This window comes from Acanthaster planci, linkage group LG03 (assembly GCF_054643075.1).
Source record: "Acanthaster planci isolate LZ-2023a linkage group LG03, COTS_SCS, whole genome shotgun sequence".
NCBI classification, from domain to species: Eukaryota; Metazoa; Echinodermata; class Asteroidea; order Valvatida; family Acanthasteridae; genus Acanthaster; species Acanthaster planci.
Genome location: NC_141779.1, coordinates 6,671,004 through 6,689,294, shown reverse-complemented (window position 1 = coordinate 6,689,294; position 18,291 = coordinate 6,671,004). Strand labels below are relative to the sequence as shown.

The 18,291-nt window shown below is 38.6% G+C and overlaps 1 protein-coding gene across 4 annotated transcripts in view; it reads right to left on the bottom strand.

The window, feature by feature from the left end:
• Positions 1-18,291, bottom strand: part of cfap65 (cilia and flagella associated protein 65) — a 340,657-nt gene that overhangs the window by 144,354 nt on the left and 178,012 nt on the right. For all 4 annotated transcript variants that reach the window (XM_022246076.2, XM_022246058.2, XM_022246112.2 and 1 more), the window contains exons 10-18: positions 16,370-16,519; positions 14,362-14,490; positions 11,623-11,781; positions 8,870-9,088; positions 5,539-5,592; positions 4,961-5,098; positions 4,492-4,595; positions 1,080-1,275; positions 69-239 (exon numbers count right to left, since the gene is read on the bottom strand). In XM_022246076.2, the coding sequence (XP_022101768.2) occupies positions 69-239; positions 1,080-1,275; positions 4,492-4,595; positions 4,961-5,098; positions 5,539-5,592; positions 8,870-9,088; positions 11,623-11,781; positions 14,362-14,490; positions 16,370-16,519 (1,320 nt within the window). The remainder of the gene's footprint in view (positions 1-68; positions 240-1,079; positions 1,276-4,491; positions 4,596-4,960; positions 5,099-5,538; positions 5,593-8,869; positions 9,089-11,622; positions 11,782-14,361; positions 14,491-16,369; positions 16,520-18,291) is intronic.

Here is an 18,291-nt window from a genome sequence, read left to right as displayed (position 1 = left end):
ATTCGAACAGATAAAATCAGAGAAAACATGTTTTCCTTTGAGTTGCTCTTTAAAGAATTTTTATTCACCTGAATTTCATTGGGCAGGATGGTCCCAGTCTTTGGCTCCACACTGATCAATGCTTCCTCCTCTTGACTACATTTCCAAGTGAATTGTAATGGAATGCGGGAAACGTTCCTGATTACGTAGCTATGCTGGGATGAAGTACCGATGCAAGTTGGTTTTAAGAACAGCACTCCCTGGTACAAAATAATAAGGCAACAAGAGAACACTCATTCATCAAACAAATGACAATGCTTCAAGGTTTTACACTTTCATAGAGCCATGTCATTGATGTCATTAGTGAAAGTTAATGGGGTTATCACGTTTTATTCATAACCGACACTAGAGTGATCCATTTTCTTCCCTTTAACTTAGGATATGAACATATCTGACCCGTTGTGCAGAATGTTTTGAAGCAAATCTGACTTTACAGATTATCTACTTTCATGAAATAAGGAATTTAGAGATTTGGAGAAAACAAGCTTTGAAAAATGACAAATGTACTGTGACAAACCAAGAAGAGCACAAAACCATAATTTCTTGAGTCTTCATGTTCAATCAATATTCAATAACAACATTTCTTTATGACAATTTAAAGTATAGCTACATGTATTAAGCAACCAGAATACATGGTAAAAGAAAATAGCTCTGACGAACAGATATTTTTGGGTGGAGGAGATTCATTTTGTACATGAAAATGTATAAGTGCATCAGTGATTAGTTAAAACTAAAATATTGATGCCTGATAATCATTTCGTACTACAATTTGTACAATTCTCACTGTTATTTTATCATTTACACCAATTCCAGGATTTGCCACTAAATAACTTGATGTAGTAATGAGTCGTACACATGGATTTACTTCAACAAGCTTCAGTGGACATGTCACAATCCTCTTTTGTGTGTACACATGGTCTCTTTGAAACCATTACTGAAGATCACATAAGCTGTTAATGGGGTTAAATGTTTTCCATCAAAAATCTAAACCAAATCAGAATTGTGACAAGTAGACTTCAAGTTGAATGTTTCAGACTAACCTCTGAATCTAGTAGGATATTAGGCTGCCCAGATGAGCCCAATAACTCAATAGTTCTGTTGTGTTTACTGTCATCATTTAATTGGAACTGAAGCTGGTGTCTTTGTTGCATGTTCTCCTGCTGAGGTGTGGTTTTTACAACCAATAGCTGATACTTGTCTCGAAGGAGGCCTTTAGTTGGTATGACTTGGAATGTGCTGTTAGAAACATTCATGTATAGAAAGAAATACTTTTCATCAGCATCCTTTTGTACCTAATATAGTGTAGCTATTCCTGTTAGTTGAGAGCCCATCATGTGGTTGGTAAAACACCACCTGGTTGATCTTAAAATACTTTTCCAATGTCACATGAAATACAGACTCCTGTGAAACTTCCTCCACTTTCTCCTGTACTAGTTGAATATTTACAATATTCACTTATGTTTGTCCAATACAGTGGAACACAGCAATAATGAACATTGCTATATTGGACATTCGTAAATACTGAACATCCCCCTTGGCTACTTAATTTTCTGTGCACCTTCATTTAACATTTACAAACTTGTTTTTAACAAACAAAACACATTTAGAACTGACAATAATGACTCAAAGTTGAGGAAACTCACTATGATGGCACAACAGCCAATACATGGCATGGTTTGTATCATTTGTGGGAAGCATGCATTTCATGTGATGTGCATGTGTCCACAGGTGGCCATCTAGACCAGCTGCCGAGTACGTGTACGCTATGCAATACTGGCAACTCTGCATGAAAACCTTGCACGATAACCACTTATCAAACTGGGGGATTTGAGCTCAAAAACTACCAAAAAGGAAATAAATATGCAGACAGGCATCAGCATTTGTTACTTGACAAGCAGAAATCTCCGATAAATATTTTGCTAGTTTCAACCTTTTTAAAAATGCTTGCCTGACATGTCATTGCCGACTTCAGACATGTACACAATTGTGCATCCAGTGCTACTGTATTTGAATGGTTCACGGGGTGACCCATTTATTAAGTGCCATCTTATCAACAAGTCAAATGCGATTTCTAAGCACTGACTCAAGGAAAACTTGATTCCATTTTGCAATTCTACTTCCAGTAAGGACTACACTTCAGATGAAACGTGTAACAAAAAATATGTATTGGAACAAAAGACCTGCTGCTGGGAATTGCCATAATTTTTCGGCTAGCATATTTTTAAGGTAATCTGTCACTGTTTTTAAACAGTACGCCACTGTTTTGGGCATTGCGTGCCACGGATTAGCATCACGGCCAAAAGTACTCAAGGGCCCCATAGATGAGCGGCACAGCACCACTGCATGCTAATCCAGCCGTGTTTGAAAAGATGCCACTTGCATTCACTGCAGACAAAGGAAATTATGCAACACATCACAATTCTGGGCTCTCTTTACAGGGTGGCAGGCCTGGCTCAAATACTCAGGAATCAATGAAGGTTGCCTGTCTGCTTAGAGTAGCCCCCAAACAGTCATTCATGTGGGTGTAAACGTCCATCAAATGAAATGATGAATTTTTGAAGAATTTTGAAAACTAAAAATCTTTAAAATCTCCCATATGTGTGCACTGCATTTTTAAAAGTACCCATCAGCAAGTGGCTAACATTTAAAAATGCTGGGATTTTCAGTCTTTTTTATTTCAACTTTTTTGTGCATTTAAGTTGCAGCCCAATGCCTCATGTCAAAATAGTTTGTGGGGTGGGCGGGCCAGTACACATTTGAATATGGGCTGGAGTTCTGGAATGGGTGTATGCATCCGTGAAAATCTTTATACAGAACGACCACAATACCAAAATTTTGTGTGGACCCCGTCATGTTCCTTGTAGCGGCATTTCATTGTACTGCCAATTAGTCTGCATTTTGAGAGTCCCAAATTGACACTACACTGGCTCATTGCAATCTCACATAGTTTAATCTCCATATAAGAAGAATATTTTTGACTACTTGCAAGAGGCAGATACCATAATATGGCTAGAGGGGTCTTTGAAAAAAAGTGACATAGATATATCTTTAGAAATTTATAGCTTTAACCTGGTGTAATATATGACTCCAAAGGTATTTATGAATGGGAATAAAGATATGCATGGCTCGTCTTAAATGTCTGTTTAAGACTGGATTCGGAGAATGGACGATGATTTATGGCCCAAGCCAAATTTTTTTGTGTAAAAGTAAATGGCCAGCGGACCACTGTTAATTTTGACCCCTGTGGAGTAATACACAGAACATATTCTTCACAAAATAGATGCGGTAATGTCATGTAATTTTGAAGGTAGTTAACTATAATATGCAGGAAGATGCTTCAGAGATGATGGTTAAATACAAAGAGTGTGGCAAACAACAAACCCTGGCCGGAGTTTGGGTTAGCAAAGGTAACAACCTGCAATCTGTCCGGCAGTCGTTATCTGACATGACTTTACAAGCAAGTTTGATTTTTAAACTGGGCATAGACTAATGAACAATTTTTTGGGGGAAATTTTTTTCTAATTTTGTAAGGTGGGAGGGGGTCAAGAGATTAAGCCTACTAATTAATTAAATTGAAAGAATTGTTATCAGTGTCTATGCACCTACATTCCAAATACCAACTGAAAAATGTCCTCTTCCACAATAGGCCAGCACAAGTTCTTGCAGCAGTCCTAAGATGTGATCAACTTTTCTTCTTGGGTAATTTTAATGCAAGAGTAGGTTCATGTAAATAAACCAAAGCTTAGCCTGACGTTACTAGCACTCACATCCTCAGTGACATCAACAAAGTGAGAGGCTGCTGTAATAAACAAGTTGAGAGGATGCTGCAGCTTCGTATCCACTTTATGAGACAGTTAACACCGGGCTGCTTTCTGCTCCTTACATTCTAGGGTCTGGAATAGGAAGGGCCTCTCTTTCTCTACAAGGCTTGTGGTCTAGCAGCCAATTGTTCTCTAATTCCTCTTATATGGAAGAGAGAATTTGAAAAGCGTGTTCATTAATGTTCACTGAGGCTGAATGTGAAGATCAAATAGTACCACCAAATCACTAATAATGACATTCTCGGCCATGCAAAAATGAGGATTGAGACAAGTTAGGAGTAGGATCTGCTAGCTTGGTCAAGTCTGCTTAACAACTGCATTACCACGCATCTGTAATTTGGAGAAGTGGTACATAATGAATGACTGAGAGGAAGAAACAGCATTGGAATGAATGCACCCCAAAAGAATCTGAGTATCTTTGGTTTGAAACCCTCCAAATGGTACCACTAAACCTTCCGTTACATGGTGTGGAAAGCTCAGACAAAACATGGCACAGCTCAAACAGAAAACCAGCTCACCCTTTTGAGCTGAAAGCATCCACAGACATTGAGAGTCACCCATTGTCAGACGTGACAAGCTTGTACTACAACAATTACTTGTAACAACTCATACAATAGTTAAGTATACCTACCTTGAAGGGCCTTTTGGCAGCATGTAGTGAATTGGTGTGGAGCCATTATTGGTCATCAAAATAGTCTTGTAAAAAGAATCCCCTGAATACACGGCTGGAAAAACCTGCAAAATATTGTAATATCAATAATGGTGAGCGTTTATAGTGTACAATCCAAGAAACTAGATTGCGCCACTGATTACCAATATTGAAGATCACTGAGGTCATAAACATTCCTATAATTATTTCAGCTCCCTGAGAATTATATGCTGCAAAATCAGTTGAATCTCTACACTTACAAGTACCCATTTTTACCTCCTGAGAGGAGACAGGCTTGCCCAACGTCAAACCTCTTTGCCCAGTTGCTTCATTCAAACTGACAACCTTTTTTGAGTTAACACCGTATCCACTAGGCTACATGTCCTAAAGAAATGTTTTCCCGGTAGGTTTCAGTAAACATCCACTGAAGTTAATAAATGAGCTGAGTTACCACTTTCTGTGCATCAAGGGTGAGTTTGGGCAAGAAGGTTTCACTGTTTGGCTGAAAGGTATGACCAACAGCAGAGACAGTCAGACACCAAGGAGGGCAGAAGGTCTCATCTTGTACCAAACGATAGTCTCGCATGCTCTGCAAATAATGTAACATTAATGTTGAACAGCATCCTAGCATTTATGTACACATGAATTATCTGTGAAAAGTAGCAATGAGGGACTTGAATTACTCCACACAGACTGGTGTGACTGGAAGAAAAAAAGTATTGGAAGGGTAGGCTCTGCCCAAGCTGAAAGAACTTACATGTACATGCAAGTAGGTTTTCTGATTTTTACTTTCAAAAACCTCCACATTACATTTGAGAATGAACAGTCTTTTCGACACTTTTGGAGGGAGCAATAAAAAAATAAAATGGCGAGAATAATTCATTTGAAAAAGGCAAATTTCCATATAAATAAATCTAAAACCTGCTTAACTGTTTCACAAAAACCTTAAATATTAAGTTAGATAAAGTTCCAATGACGTTCAAGTCAACAGTAACACTTTCTTTCAGTAGTTTCAAGATCATAACTCACCTTGTAAAATGCGTATCCTTCGAGCTCTACAGCAAAAAATTGATTGGGTGCTCCCTACAATCCAAAAATTAACTGGATATGAGACTTAGAATCACAGAACATAAAAAGTGTCCCTCACATAAATACATGTGCTTAGTACTTACAATTAAATTCTTTAATTTGGAATTGTCTCACACTCAGCATAATCCACAAATGGGTGTGTAAATTAACAAAAAGTCTGAAAAAACACCTGTGCTATATTTTGTTTATTCCCTCCATGCATTTCAGCATTAACAAATATAAATTAAACAATCAACAAAATACCAGATTAGCTTAAACTTTTGCAGGTGATGAAAAGCCAAGTGTTTATCAAATATTTTGTTGATGACTACACTAGTTTTTCCCTTTCAAAGCATGAAATGAACAAATGAAAGCCACTACAGAGCAAATTGGATTCGTGAATGCACTGAAGACATAATACATATTGCTTAGTAAAAGTATAACAGAAACTAAATTTTCACTTTTTTTGGTTGCCATAAAGATATCAAGATTACAAGGCCCAGCTGCATGAACTGAAGCTACAGAGGTCACAACAATATGGTTTTTCTTCATCCTCTTTTTGATTTCCCTGGCACTGCACTTTATCTTATACACGTAACTAATTCATATGTAAAGGCTGGCTGTCCTGTAAAGGCCGGGTGCCCTGTAACTAAATAACTAACAAGAGACATACATGTAGGCAACCATTATCTCACTTTCAGATCTCTGACAAGCAAAACCAGGGAAGACAGACTGCAGGGGTTGAAATTGTTTTTCATGGTAACCAGGAGAATCAGCACTTTGATAAATCTACTTATCCTACTGATAGTTCGATGGTCTTAACATGTCGGCTGCCGCTTATAATTTCAAAGGGGCATTCCCATTTGCAAAGTGTTGTACGCATCTGCATGTATTTAACAGGCGCCTTTCCGGTGTCTATTTGAACATGAGCATTTTACAAATGTACATCCTCAACAATGCCAGAAGCACATTTGTTGTGTTTTTTGGTGATGCCAGTGTATTTAATTTATATTACATGTACAGTAGCCTTTCATTTCCTACGAGTCTACTCATAGAAGCAGGATCCAGTATCCATGTGACTACAGGTATACTTGTAGGTGGCAGTCAACGTATTAACTTAATTCTAGACCAAAATCTGTGCTCCCAGTAACAAATGATGATTTAGGACCATCCTTGTCCTTAGAAAACTTGATACACCAACTACATACTCAGCGCATTCCATGGTTACCCTCATCATATTCCAGCCAGTCCCATATCTCTCATCAAGGAAGGTTAGAAATGTTGTGGCATGTCTTTGTCATAAATTGTTTCTTTGCTCAAGGGAAATTACACCTTTCAGAAAAATGGCCACATGCTTGCAAATCTACCAAACCATTGGTTATAGTGTGCTTGTCCTGAGGAAAATTTGGCTTCAACACGCATTTTCAGCAACTTTATTTTGTGTGCAGTTTGTTAGGGTACTGATGCTGAAGGTTGTGCAAATGTAAAAATTATGAATGGAAGTGTGAAAAACAAGTTCAACATACACTGGCTGGAATAAAAAAGTGATGGATGTTTCATTGTTGACTAACGTACTTATGCTTTTGGCTAAAGGGATCAATGTAAAGCATGCACAGTGCATCGTATGCCATCAGACTGTACATAACATTGTCAAGTCCCCTAACATTGTGCACAAGAATTCAGTTGAGTGTTCCCTGAGCATGCCCAAATAAACGTGGAAGAAATTCTTTGAAGTTGATAAATTCTCTGTAATTATTACTACCTCCACTTACCCAACTACCAGTTTGTTAGAAGATTCTTTTTGCATTTTGGGTGCATTTTTCGGGAGTTCGTTTTGGACTTCAGAAAAAATAGAAAAATCAAGCCAAAATAGAAATAGACATTATTGTAAAATTGAGATTTTTAAATCAGAGTGTTGGGAGTTTCCGATTTCACTTATAATAAAATTCGAGGTCAGAACATTGCTCCAGCAAGGCACACAAGGTGAAAAATCAGAGTGCACCACATCAGGGTACATCAACATATCCTTTTGCAAGTAAGTCATCACCAACCACTCAAGAAAGCCAAGACAAGAGTTCACATTTTTGCAAGCAAAATGGAGGCAAGATTTTTTTCAACAGTACAATTCAGTTCATAGAAAAAAGAGGCAGGATCCTCGGGTGTATCTAGCCATTGATGTTCATTAAGTGCAGCTGTTTTAGGCAGGATCCCGTGAGCAGGTATTTTACCCCTATTTTAGGTACTTTATGCGTGCTTTACCTACTTTAAAAATTTTCTGGCCCTAGACTGAGAACCCACTTGCTCTGAAAACTCTCTGAAAGACCAATGTTTTATTTTTTTCTTTTAGATGGATATTCAGCGATTTCATGCAGTTCTATTGTGAGAAAGAAACTGCCACAAAAATTAGGTAATTACTAAGCAAATATTGAATAGCAGTTCTTCATTTGCAAACATTTTGAGGAAATCAAGCACTGATCTTAGGTAAATAAAACTTACAGTAATTGGTAAGGAACCTGGGTGAGAACATTGTCTATTGGTACTTTAAACAAATGGCAAAACAGAGAAAGCTCTACAGGAAACTGGAAATCTGAATTTAAAAAAAAAATGCTCATTTAACGTGATTCAGTACTTTTTAAGAGAAACTTCAATCCATTTTGGATTGTGCAGAGTTTTTGATGGTTCTTCAGATCTGAAAACATTATTTTAGCCTATTCAGAACTTACATTAAAACTTTTAAATTCATTACAACCTACACTAATGACACATGCTTACATGGTTGTAATCCCATACAAGTCATTCAATGCAAGCTAAATTAACTGTGACCTGAATAAATACTTGATACCTATTACCAGTGGTGTGAATTGTGTTCGAAATGCACTTGCACAGCTATGGCAATTTGAAAAGTGTGGGGTGAGGGAGGTTGGCTGTCACCATGACACTACATAGGGAGCGGTTTCATGATACAGATGTACATGTACATCAGTAATATGTATTATATTCCAACAGAACCTCACACCATGCACACTTGGGCAACATATTTATGGGTTTTTATTGTTCTCTTTCTGAGTGCTATTGAATACATGATAGTTGTTGGGAAGTTCAACAAATTCTTAACAATCCCCCTTAATTTTTTTTCTCACTACAAAAAAAGTTGGGGGATGATTCCAAAGCCCACCCCCCTCAAAAAAAAAAAGAAATAAATAAGAAAATGAAAAAATGGGGAAGATGTACCTCCCCAGATTTACACAAATGCCCATTACAAGAAATGAAATAAACAGAAGTGGGTCCTTACTGGTTTGAAGGATATCCTGAAAGATGTCATCTTGAGGGGTGGGATATCACATGTGATGGGTGTGACTGAAAAGACGTTGGAAACATCTGTCATCCATGTCACTGTCATCTTGCCCTTGGTGTGGTTGGTGACATTCACAGTCTTGGACTCTATGTGACCCAGATTTAGGCACTGGCCAAAGTCGACTTGGACGGAATCAACACCAACATGAAGTGTTTTCTATCAATAACATTTTAAGGAGAAAATACACAATTGTTGAAACAATCACCCAAATTTCTAATGAACATTTAATGCAAGGTTGCAAGGTAAAAGTACCTCAGGGTTCTTCTCAAATCTCATTTAACAACATATGAATATCATTTAAAATGGTCAATGAACCAGATGATTTCAAACAGATTATGAGAATACTGTGGCAGGTTGTTTCCCTGCACCTAAACTAAGTTTGAGGGGTCAAGTCTGAAACCAGTTGGAGTCTTGACTCTAGCCTAAACTCAGGTTCCTCCTCAGTCCAGAGATCACTCAGAGTGACCTAAAGGTTAAGGGAGCAGATCCGTTTTGGTGGAAATACATGTATACTGCTGATTATGATGACCATGATGCTCTCTGCAATTTGGTGATACACAACAAAAGGACACCTGACAATTAGATGCCGGTAACCTCAAACAACAATGAGATTTTTGAACATTCAACAAACAATTAATTGATTAAGTGGTTAGGGATAATTTGTTACAACCTTTTACAAGCTTTATTACAACCTCTATTGCTCTGCGTGGTCTTGAGGAGAGGCTACAAGCAATACACAGCTAATATTGCACTCCGTCATGCCAAATAGCAATGCACTGACTAATTTTGCCTTAATGCAACATTGCTTTGTGCAATGCACAGTTCCCTTTGAATTGTATTTTTACTATTTTCTTTCTTCTTTATGGTACACCCTAAACCACTTTTTTTTTTTGCTGTTGGAGTTTCAACTTGATTTAGCCTGCACCATTAACACCTGTGCTTTCATAGAGAGTGAGATCCCCTGCTTGAAAGTGGAGTGACCCTTGATGGGGTGGTGCTCTGGTCTGGGTGGTGTGGTCCAGCATGCTTAAATGCTGTACCATCTGCTACCTATTCCAATCACCTCTTCTGTGTTCTCTCTTTTTCAGCCTGCCAGAATTACATATGCACTACACTAGTAATGCAATCCTCATTATTATGCACAGACAAACTTAAGAAAGTTCATACACTCTCTGCTAAAATAAAAAAACAACAACATAACAGGATTAAATATTCAACTACGGATGGGGATCATACTTACCGTCTGTCTGAACAAAGGTAGGGCAAAAGATGCAGGAAGGTGTGTGAATAACTTGCGACAAGTCAATTTTCCTTATTAATATTAGTATCAAAGTAATAGTAATTTTGCATACATATTGCAATTGTGCATTCTCTTTTTGAAAAAATTCATCAAAATAGATCTGACCTTATCTTTAATTGGGCAGATTAGAACCTAATGGTTTTTAAGCACTATTTGTATATTGTCAAGTATTCTTACCTCTATCAGACGGAACACATCCTTTTCAACAGGATACAACACAAGGGGGGTTTACAGTACTCAAAATACAAGTACATAAAGTATTTTCTTCAAGAGATAAAGCAAAATGCAATGCCACATGCCATTTTTCAAAACTTCTAAGTCTGTTCATTCTCTCACCTTTCCTTTAGTACCTTTTTTAAAACAGCACATTTCCAGCACCGCACTGGTAACACACGTTTATTATGTCTAGACACGGGCTGTGACTGGATGGTCAGCATTTGAGCGGTGCACGAATACTGCGATTGCGCAGGTGGCAGCAGCCAGGCTGTAGCCATGGCATGCACAAAGCTTGCTTCAGTGTGGTCACGTAGCCACCATAAAGAATCAAAGATTGGACTGCAAGCGTGTGGGCTACATTTGGGCCTCAATAACAATCAGGCTTGCTTGAAAGCCAGGATTTACTGTGGCTGTGGTTGTGACAAATTGATTACAAAGGCACTGGCAGTAAGTACACTCATATCTTCATGCAAAAAGGAGAAGTGCGGTTTGCACAAAGGACCCATAATTTCAGCATAATATTCTTTTTCCACTCATTGTCAATGATTTGGTGGTGGCCTTTAAAAAACTTTGAGTTAAGTGGAATTATTTTGTATATAAAAGCCTTTTCTTTTGGGGGAACAAAGAATGTCTTCAAGATAAGTGGAGATTCGAGTCAACCAACTTTGAGTTATCGAGAGTTAACTGTACATAAGCATTATCCTGTCACCACTTACAATCTGTTACCAAATTACCGTGGGAATTAATACTTCCCATTAACTATTAGGTGGTTAGGATTACAGGTCGTTCATGTATGTCAAAAAAGCTGACATTCAAGACTTCAACTCATTCATTCAACTCTGGCTAAGTTGGAAGATGGGCACAGTCATCAGTGCTCTCAGGAAATAAGAATCCCCAAAGTTCATTATTTTCTAATGTCTCATATTTTGTAGAACCTACCATAGCTAATTAACAATGGCTTTCAGATATTTATTGTTTCAATTTTGGCTGAAATTTTCTGGGTCCGAGAATTCTATTTCCATGCAATTCCTATTTCCATGTTGGTGATCAGATGTCAGAATCACACACCATTGTGGAACTATTCATTGTAGATCCACACAAGCAGAAAATTAGGAACAAATAAAAAAAAAGAAGGGTTATCAAAGAATCAAAAACAACTATTCAGTTAACTTACACTTGTTGATCCATAGCAACCATCACTGAAACATTCTGCCATTGCTGGTTCAGGATCTTCTTGATTGAGGTAGGTTTCAACTGATTCTGCTTCTTGGTGTATAAGACAGCCCTTGTCATCCAGCTGTAATTTACCTTCCTTCAGAATCTCATTTAATTGCTGTACAAAGACAATCAAGAAAATGTCCCCAAAACATTCTACCCATATCTCTTTCATCAGTTACAATACATGGATATTAAAATGAAATTTGATATTGTTGTGCAGACTCACAGCGCGTTCCCACTTGAATTGGGAAAAGGTGGATCTTGATCCAGCATTTTGGTGTGATCGTTATCTTACCACAACGAAACCGCAAGTCGCGTTCCTACTAGCGCTTGATCCACCTTTTCAGACGGAAATGTTACTGAGTTCGGTATTGAGCATGTGCTAGCTTGCTAGCGTGCGCTCTGTGGCAGTGTGGCGTGCTGGGGCGGCATGCCTGTGACCCTGTGGTGTTTTGGGTGCGGAGTTCTACTGACATGACGACCTTGAATGGGACCGAATGTTCAGCCTAGTACATTGTCTCTTCAAACTTTGCTTCCGTTTTTGATACTCTGTCACATGGTGCGGGCTATACACTAACAAGGAATTAGTTTTTGATGGAAAGCAAGTGAAATTACACAAACGAAAAAGGTTAAGAAACGGACGAATGTGCAACGAAAATTGTGAAAGGGCAAGGCACACATCACAGCTTGTATGCATTGCGCATGCGTGGTGACACATTTTGCTAGCCCGTAGTTCAGCGGTTGTTAATTATGCATGCAGTGCTCGCTAAAAATTTCACATGAGCTTCATGCCAAAAAACATATTTCTTTGTTCATCAGACCGCAAAAGTTTCGCACCACTCGTGCGCGGACGGATGTTGACAGGTCAAATTGCCGGATCAGATCCACTTTTTGCATTCCCATCTGATCGTAATCCGCCAATTGCAGGATCAGATCCACCAATTGGGGGATCTGTATCCTGCTCCAGAGGAGCATCAAGAAAGGTGGATCTGATCCTGATCCACCTTGTAACGGTTAGCGTTCCCACTACACACAATTGCCGGATCTGATCCACCAATTAGCGGATCTGATCCACCAATTGGGGGATCTGTATCCTGCTCCAGAGGAGGATCAAGAAAGGTGGATCTGATCCTGATCCACCTTATAATGGTTAGCGTTCCCACTACACACAATTGCCGGATCTGATCCACCAATTGGGGGATCTGATCCGGCAATTTGGCAAAAAGTGGATCAGATCCTCAATTTGGTGGATCAAGTGGGAACGGGCTGCAAAATGCTCTTCAGGCAACTTGCAAGGATTATAATTCAAGTGGATATCTTTACAATGAAGGCAAGATTGTGCCACAACATATCACCTTTATCAGGTACAGTTACTCTGAATAGCTCAATATTAATGATGTCACGCCTTGTTTACATGTCTTCTTTCCAATGGTAGAGAGGTGGGGCATGATCCCTTCAGCCCCCATAGGAAAGTGCATATGTAAACCAAGCATGATGTCATTACATTTTAGGTCTGATCATATAAACACATTCATAAAATTGTTTCTCACGAATAGCTGACATGAAATTACCTCTGACTGCATAGTTCTGTTTTCTTCGGAAATCCTCTCCAACAGTAGTGAGGAAGTCTGCTAGGGAATACCTACCTGAACAGTTGCTACTTTAGCAAATTTCCTTTCATGGCTTTTACAATATGCTAAAAAACCTGATCAACTTTAAAGCATCCTCTAGTGCTATGATGCAGCCTTTTTTGGAATGCAAGGTCTGAAAGCCAGAGTTGGGAGGATGGGCAGGCACTGACTGTTTGGGTAGGTATTCCCAAGCCGACTCTCCCACACTACTGTGGGGGAGGAGTCCACTGGGCTCATCCTACCCAAACAGTCACCACCATACCCTGGAGGGTTGGCGAAGATGCACTGAATGAGAAAGAAATGTGATTAGTGTCTAGTATGGCCAAAAGAATCAGAAAAAGGGGGAGTGTTAAAACTCACAGAAAAAAAAGAGGAAGCCATCAGGTACATCTGGAGGTGTCCCACCCCAGTGAGGGTTCTCAAGGTCTAGGAGCAGAGGACAGGATTGTCTTGCCATGGGAACAGTACCTTTACGAGACATTAATCAGGTAGCATGAGGTGAAAGTTGAGGATGTTTTCTAACATGTCATCCTGCATATGTTCTCCATCGGGATGTCCCCGGAAGTGTGCCCAAAGGTAGATACTACACTGATGTTGTAAGCTCTGATAATTTCAAGATGTATTTTTTTGGCATTAGGGAGATGTTAATTTATATAACAGGTTTTTTGCCCTTACCCAACGTAAATTAATAAGCCCTGTATGCTCAGTGCTTGTCCAAGAGCTTGCCAAAAAAAACTCACAAGCTTACTCAGGTGGGACTCGATCCCCACGACCTCCTGCTTACTAATGCAGATGTCTTAACCACTCAACCACCAAGCTTGCCGGGCTGCATTGTAGCACTAGAGGGCGCACTACACTAAATCACTTTTTTTGCAAATGGTGAAAGGTTCGAAAGCATATTTGTTTAAGTAGCAACTATTTAAGGATGAGTGTAGTGGACCATGGAATATATGCAAAGCAGTGAGAACCTCTCATGTCTCTTGAGTTACTCTCCTCTAGAGCATACACAATGACTTTGAGCTACTACCTTGACTTAATGTGCGGCCTGTTCTACAGAGTATTACCTCAGGAGGGAAGACAGTAAAGCCACGAGTCAGATGTACCCTGAAACGGGTCAGATGCTCTGGCTGCAATACAGCAGGCTTGACAAGCTCCGTATGGCATGTCCCTATCAAATCCAGAAACAAGGCATCCTGTGCAAAAATAAATTGTATCACTTTATACTGAAACTCGAATGAATGTACACTGTTTCTTACAAAAATGGTTTAATTTATGCCACAGCCACATGCTGTTTGAATCTTTTTTCAGCTATTCATCAGCTGCCTGATCCTAAAGTTTGGGCACCACAATTTCCAATATGTAAAGTTCATCCATGTGCAGGGATAAAAAATTTCAGAAACTGCACACCTGCCAACACTAAAAAGTTAGAAATTGAAACAACCATTTTACGAGCCCATAGCAAAACAAGTAGCCATACACTTGTATGCTTGTGTGGAAAGCTGCCATAGCAAAAAAGAAAAACCACCCTCTTTTTCTGCAAATTTGGCATTTTTTTTTATTTTACTTTCCTTTTTCATAGAAATTGGAACATTCCAATTTATTGCAGTCTGAAAACTTAAAAATTTGAACAGTCCCGATTGAATCGGAACAGTTGCCAGGTATAAAAGTGCTCCGAGAACAAGTCTTCCATATTGACTAATGGAGCATAACAAATGTCTGTATTTACTTAACAGTCATGATTGGGTCCATTCATAAAACTGGAAATGGTGTATTTATTGTTTGTTTTTTGGTTGGGGTAAAAATTAAATTTATAAGACTCAGTTACTTTTTCGGAAACATTTACTCTAAATGCACCAGGTGTTTATGGGTGGATGACTACTGTCGGTATCATTCCAAAGACTGGACGTTGCTGATGTTGAGAGGATGTGTTATTATTTCACATTTAATACATACCACAGTAGATAAAAACATTTTAAAAATCCCAGTCATGCATGACCTAAGAGCTCCAAACAAACAAGGGGCAAAGTATTGTATCGATATTGATGATAAGTCAAGAACTGGCACTGTGATGGGTGGAGATGCCACAATGTCACATTTGGTGTGCTTAGCCTGTGAAATCCATTTGTGTGAGGAGTTTAGGCATGTTTTCACTATTGTGTGAATAGAATGGGAGAGGGGACATTTATAGCACAACATTTTCATGGTGCACTCTTCAGCGATCACTTCAATATTTCACATACACAATGTACACATACGAACTTAAATCAAGCCAAAGTTTTTGCTAAAAATGTCTGTACGTAGTCTAACTGAACCAGAACTAAACAGAAATCATATTTTTAACTCCATTTAAAGAACACACTTGAAGTACGAACCTTGCCATCTGCCGATATTTTATCATCCAAATTTTAAAAAGATAATAAAAACACTAGCTTTGTGACTTTTTATCAATGAATTTTATCATGAATGGTTGCATAAACTGTCCTATTTCAAAACAACTGACCAAGTCTTATAGCTAGCCCAGCGAATCCAGGTCTCGGCAATACCAGGCTCACAAAGTCTACAGACCTGTAGCATAATGGCATAATGCTTGGTTTACAAATGAGCTTTCTTATGGCAGTAAGGTGGGACTAGGATTCATGGAGCTCACATAGGAAAGTGCAAACATTAACAAAGCATGACGTCATTGTGTTTTAGGTTTGTAAACCACTTCATACCGGGAAGTCGTGTTTTGGGTTCGCTTTCTTTTTATCTAATGCCAGGTTGCCAAAATCGGACAAAAGAGCTGGGCTTTGTAACAAAAGACCGTACTCGGAACAAAAGACATCTTTCCAGTTGTCAATAGTGAGGGAAATCTGTCATTGTTTTGAAAGATTATACCACTGTGGTTACACAACAGTCAGACGACCTGAAATCAAATAAGACCACTCTGCCATTTCCAGTTTGTTAGGGATCTGGATCACCATCACTGATCCCAAAGCTGGTTTACATTATCCATTAGACAGTTTTGGTGTCAGTGAACCAACTTAGGATCACTGATCTGCATGAAACAACACGCCCTAGTACTTAACTTACCTGGTTCTGCACAACACAAGTGACCCTGCGATAGTAATTAATGGGATGGGTCGGCTTGAAGTGAACACTGATGGTCTGAGTAGTGTTTGCTTCAATCTTGCCACAGTGAACACTAAACTTGAATGCACTCCCGTTACTGTCAATCATGAACTGCATACATAAAAATAATGAGCATCAACTACATTTTTTTCTCTCAGATGAGACAATCTAATGTGCACCTTGTTAGAACCCTACACAAAGTGCACACTTCTTGATCATATTTTCTCTGCACTACATAAACTAACTGTACATTCTGGGGAGCCAGCTCGGCATACTCTCCAAACCTTCACCTCCGTGGCCCACGTTTGAATCCCACGTAGGTCCACGGAAGGATTGGGTTTTCAGTCTCTGCCGGATTCCAAGGGTATTATCCTAAACATTATTCCAGGGTTTTCCTCCCATTCACCCCCCCCAAAAAAAAATTGTCATTTTTTTTTCACCATATCATCAAAACAGTGTCTTTGCCTGAAAGCAACAGTGCTTCGAATGTTTTTCAGGGACTTTGGAAAGAGGTACGTTAGTACATTAGAGTCTATAAAAACTACTTGAAATATTCTGTAGGCCAAACCACAGAGGAAGGACACAGGAATTACAACTCTAGCAATTCAAAGTTCTCAATGATTATGTCTGATGAATAATAGAAAACGTTCAAAAAATGCCAGGCAGTAGTCTGCAGCTTAGACAAACAAGTAGGGCCAGTAAAATCTTAGCAATACTTGTAGTGTTTGTCTCGCAAGTAACAACTTATCACTGTGGCCAGGAAATAGAGAGAAAAATCCCTCATGTTAGACCCACTTTTGCCATTGAGAATAAACTTTTTATTTTGATGCACTGTTCAATTATCCCTGCAATGTTTGTAATTTTATTTTATCAGTTTTCAGAGACTTAGTGCAAAAATGGCTATGACTGGCCAACATGTTGGTCACCACTGAAAAGCCAAATTCATAAAGAACAAAATGCGATATTTCATCACAAGGAGTGATCATTCGATCTCACAAAATACACTTCGTATGAATGCCACACGAAAATTGATTCAAATAAAACACAAAATCTCATTAAAAACTTAGTGATTTATTCCCAAATAACTCAAGAAAAAAGCATTTGAGAAGTGCAGTGACTGCATATAACATTAAGGGCACACAGCCTAACACAAGCAACTGTGTTAGCATTAAATTTGATGTTATGAGACATACCAAGCACCAACAATGACAGATGGATGATAGATTGAGTCATGTGTGGGTTGAAAGTCAAAAAGTGAATTTGGTCAGTTGAGATTTGAAAGTTGAGACGTGAAGTTGGTGTGCGGCTTTTGATGATCATGCTACAACAACCCAAGTGCCACCAGGCATAGTGCCAAAGTTTCCGCGAACTTGTAGCTGTTGTTTTAAGCCAGTTTTGACGGCTTTACCAACACATACCACAGAGTAATATTTATTCAGCCATCCATCACAACCATAAGTTCCCACTTGGATCTCTCTAATTAATGGAACATTGTGAATTAGTTTGAAACTGTTGAAGAGAATTTGTTGAATTTAAAATTGCGTTATTTTAAAGCACCAGAAGATGACAAATAGATTTGTACGCTAAAGTGTTGTGAGAAATTTGTGGACTTACCGGAATAACCTAATAAAAGTCTTGAAAGTAAATACATGTATTAAGAAACATCAAACTGCCTAACAAATATAGATGATTTATGACCTTGATCAAAAAAAGATAATAGCGATTTTGGTTAAAGACGTACATGTAATAGAACTTTGACACTGCAATTGAAGTAGAAAGGAATGTAATGATCAAGGTTTATTACAGATTGAAATGTACAAAGTCAATTTTATTGTTTCATTTCATTTATTTATTTTGCAGGATTGAAACATTTAAAATTTACA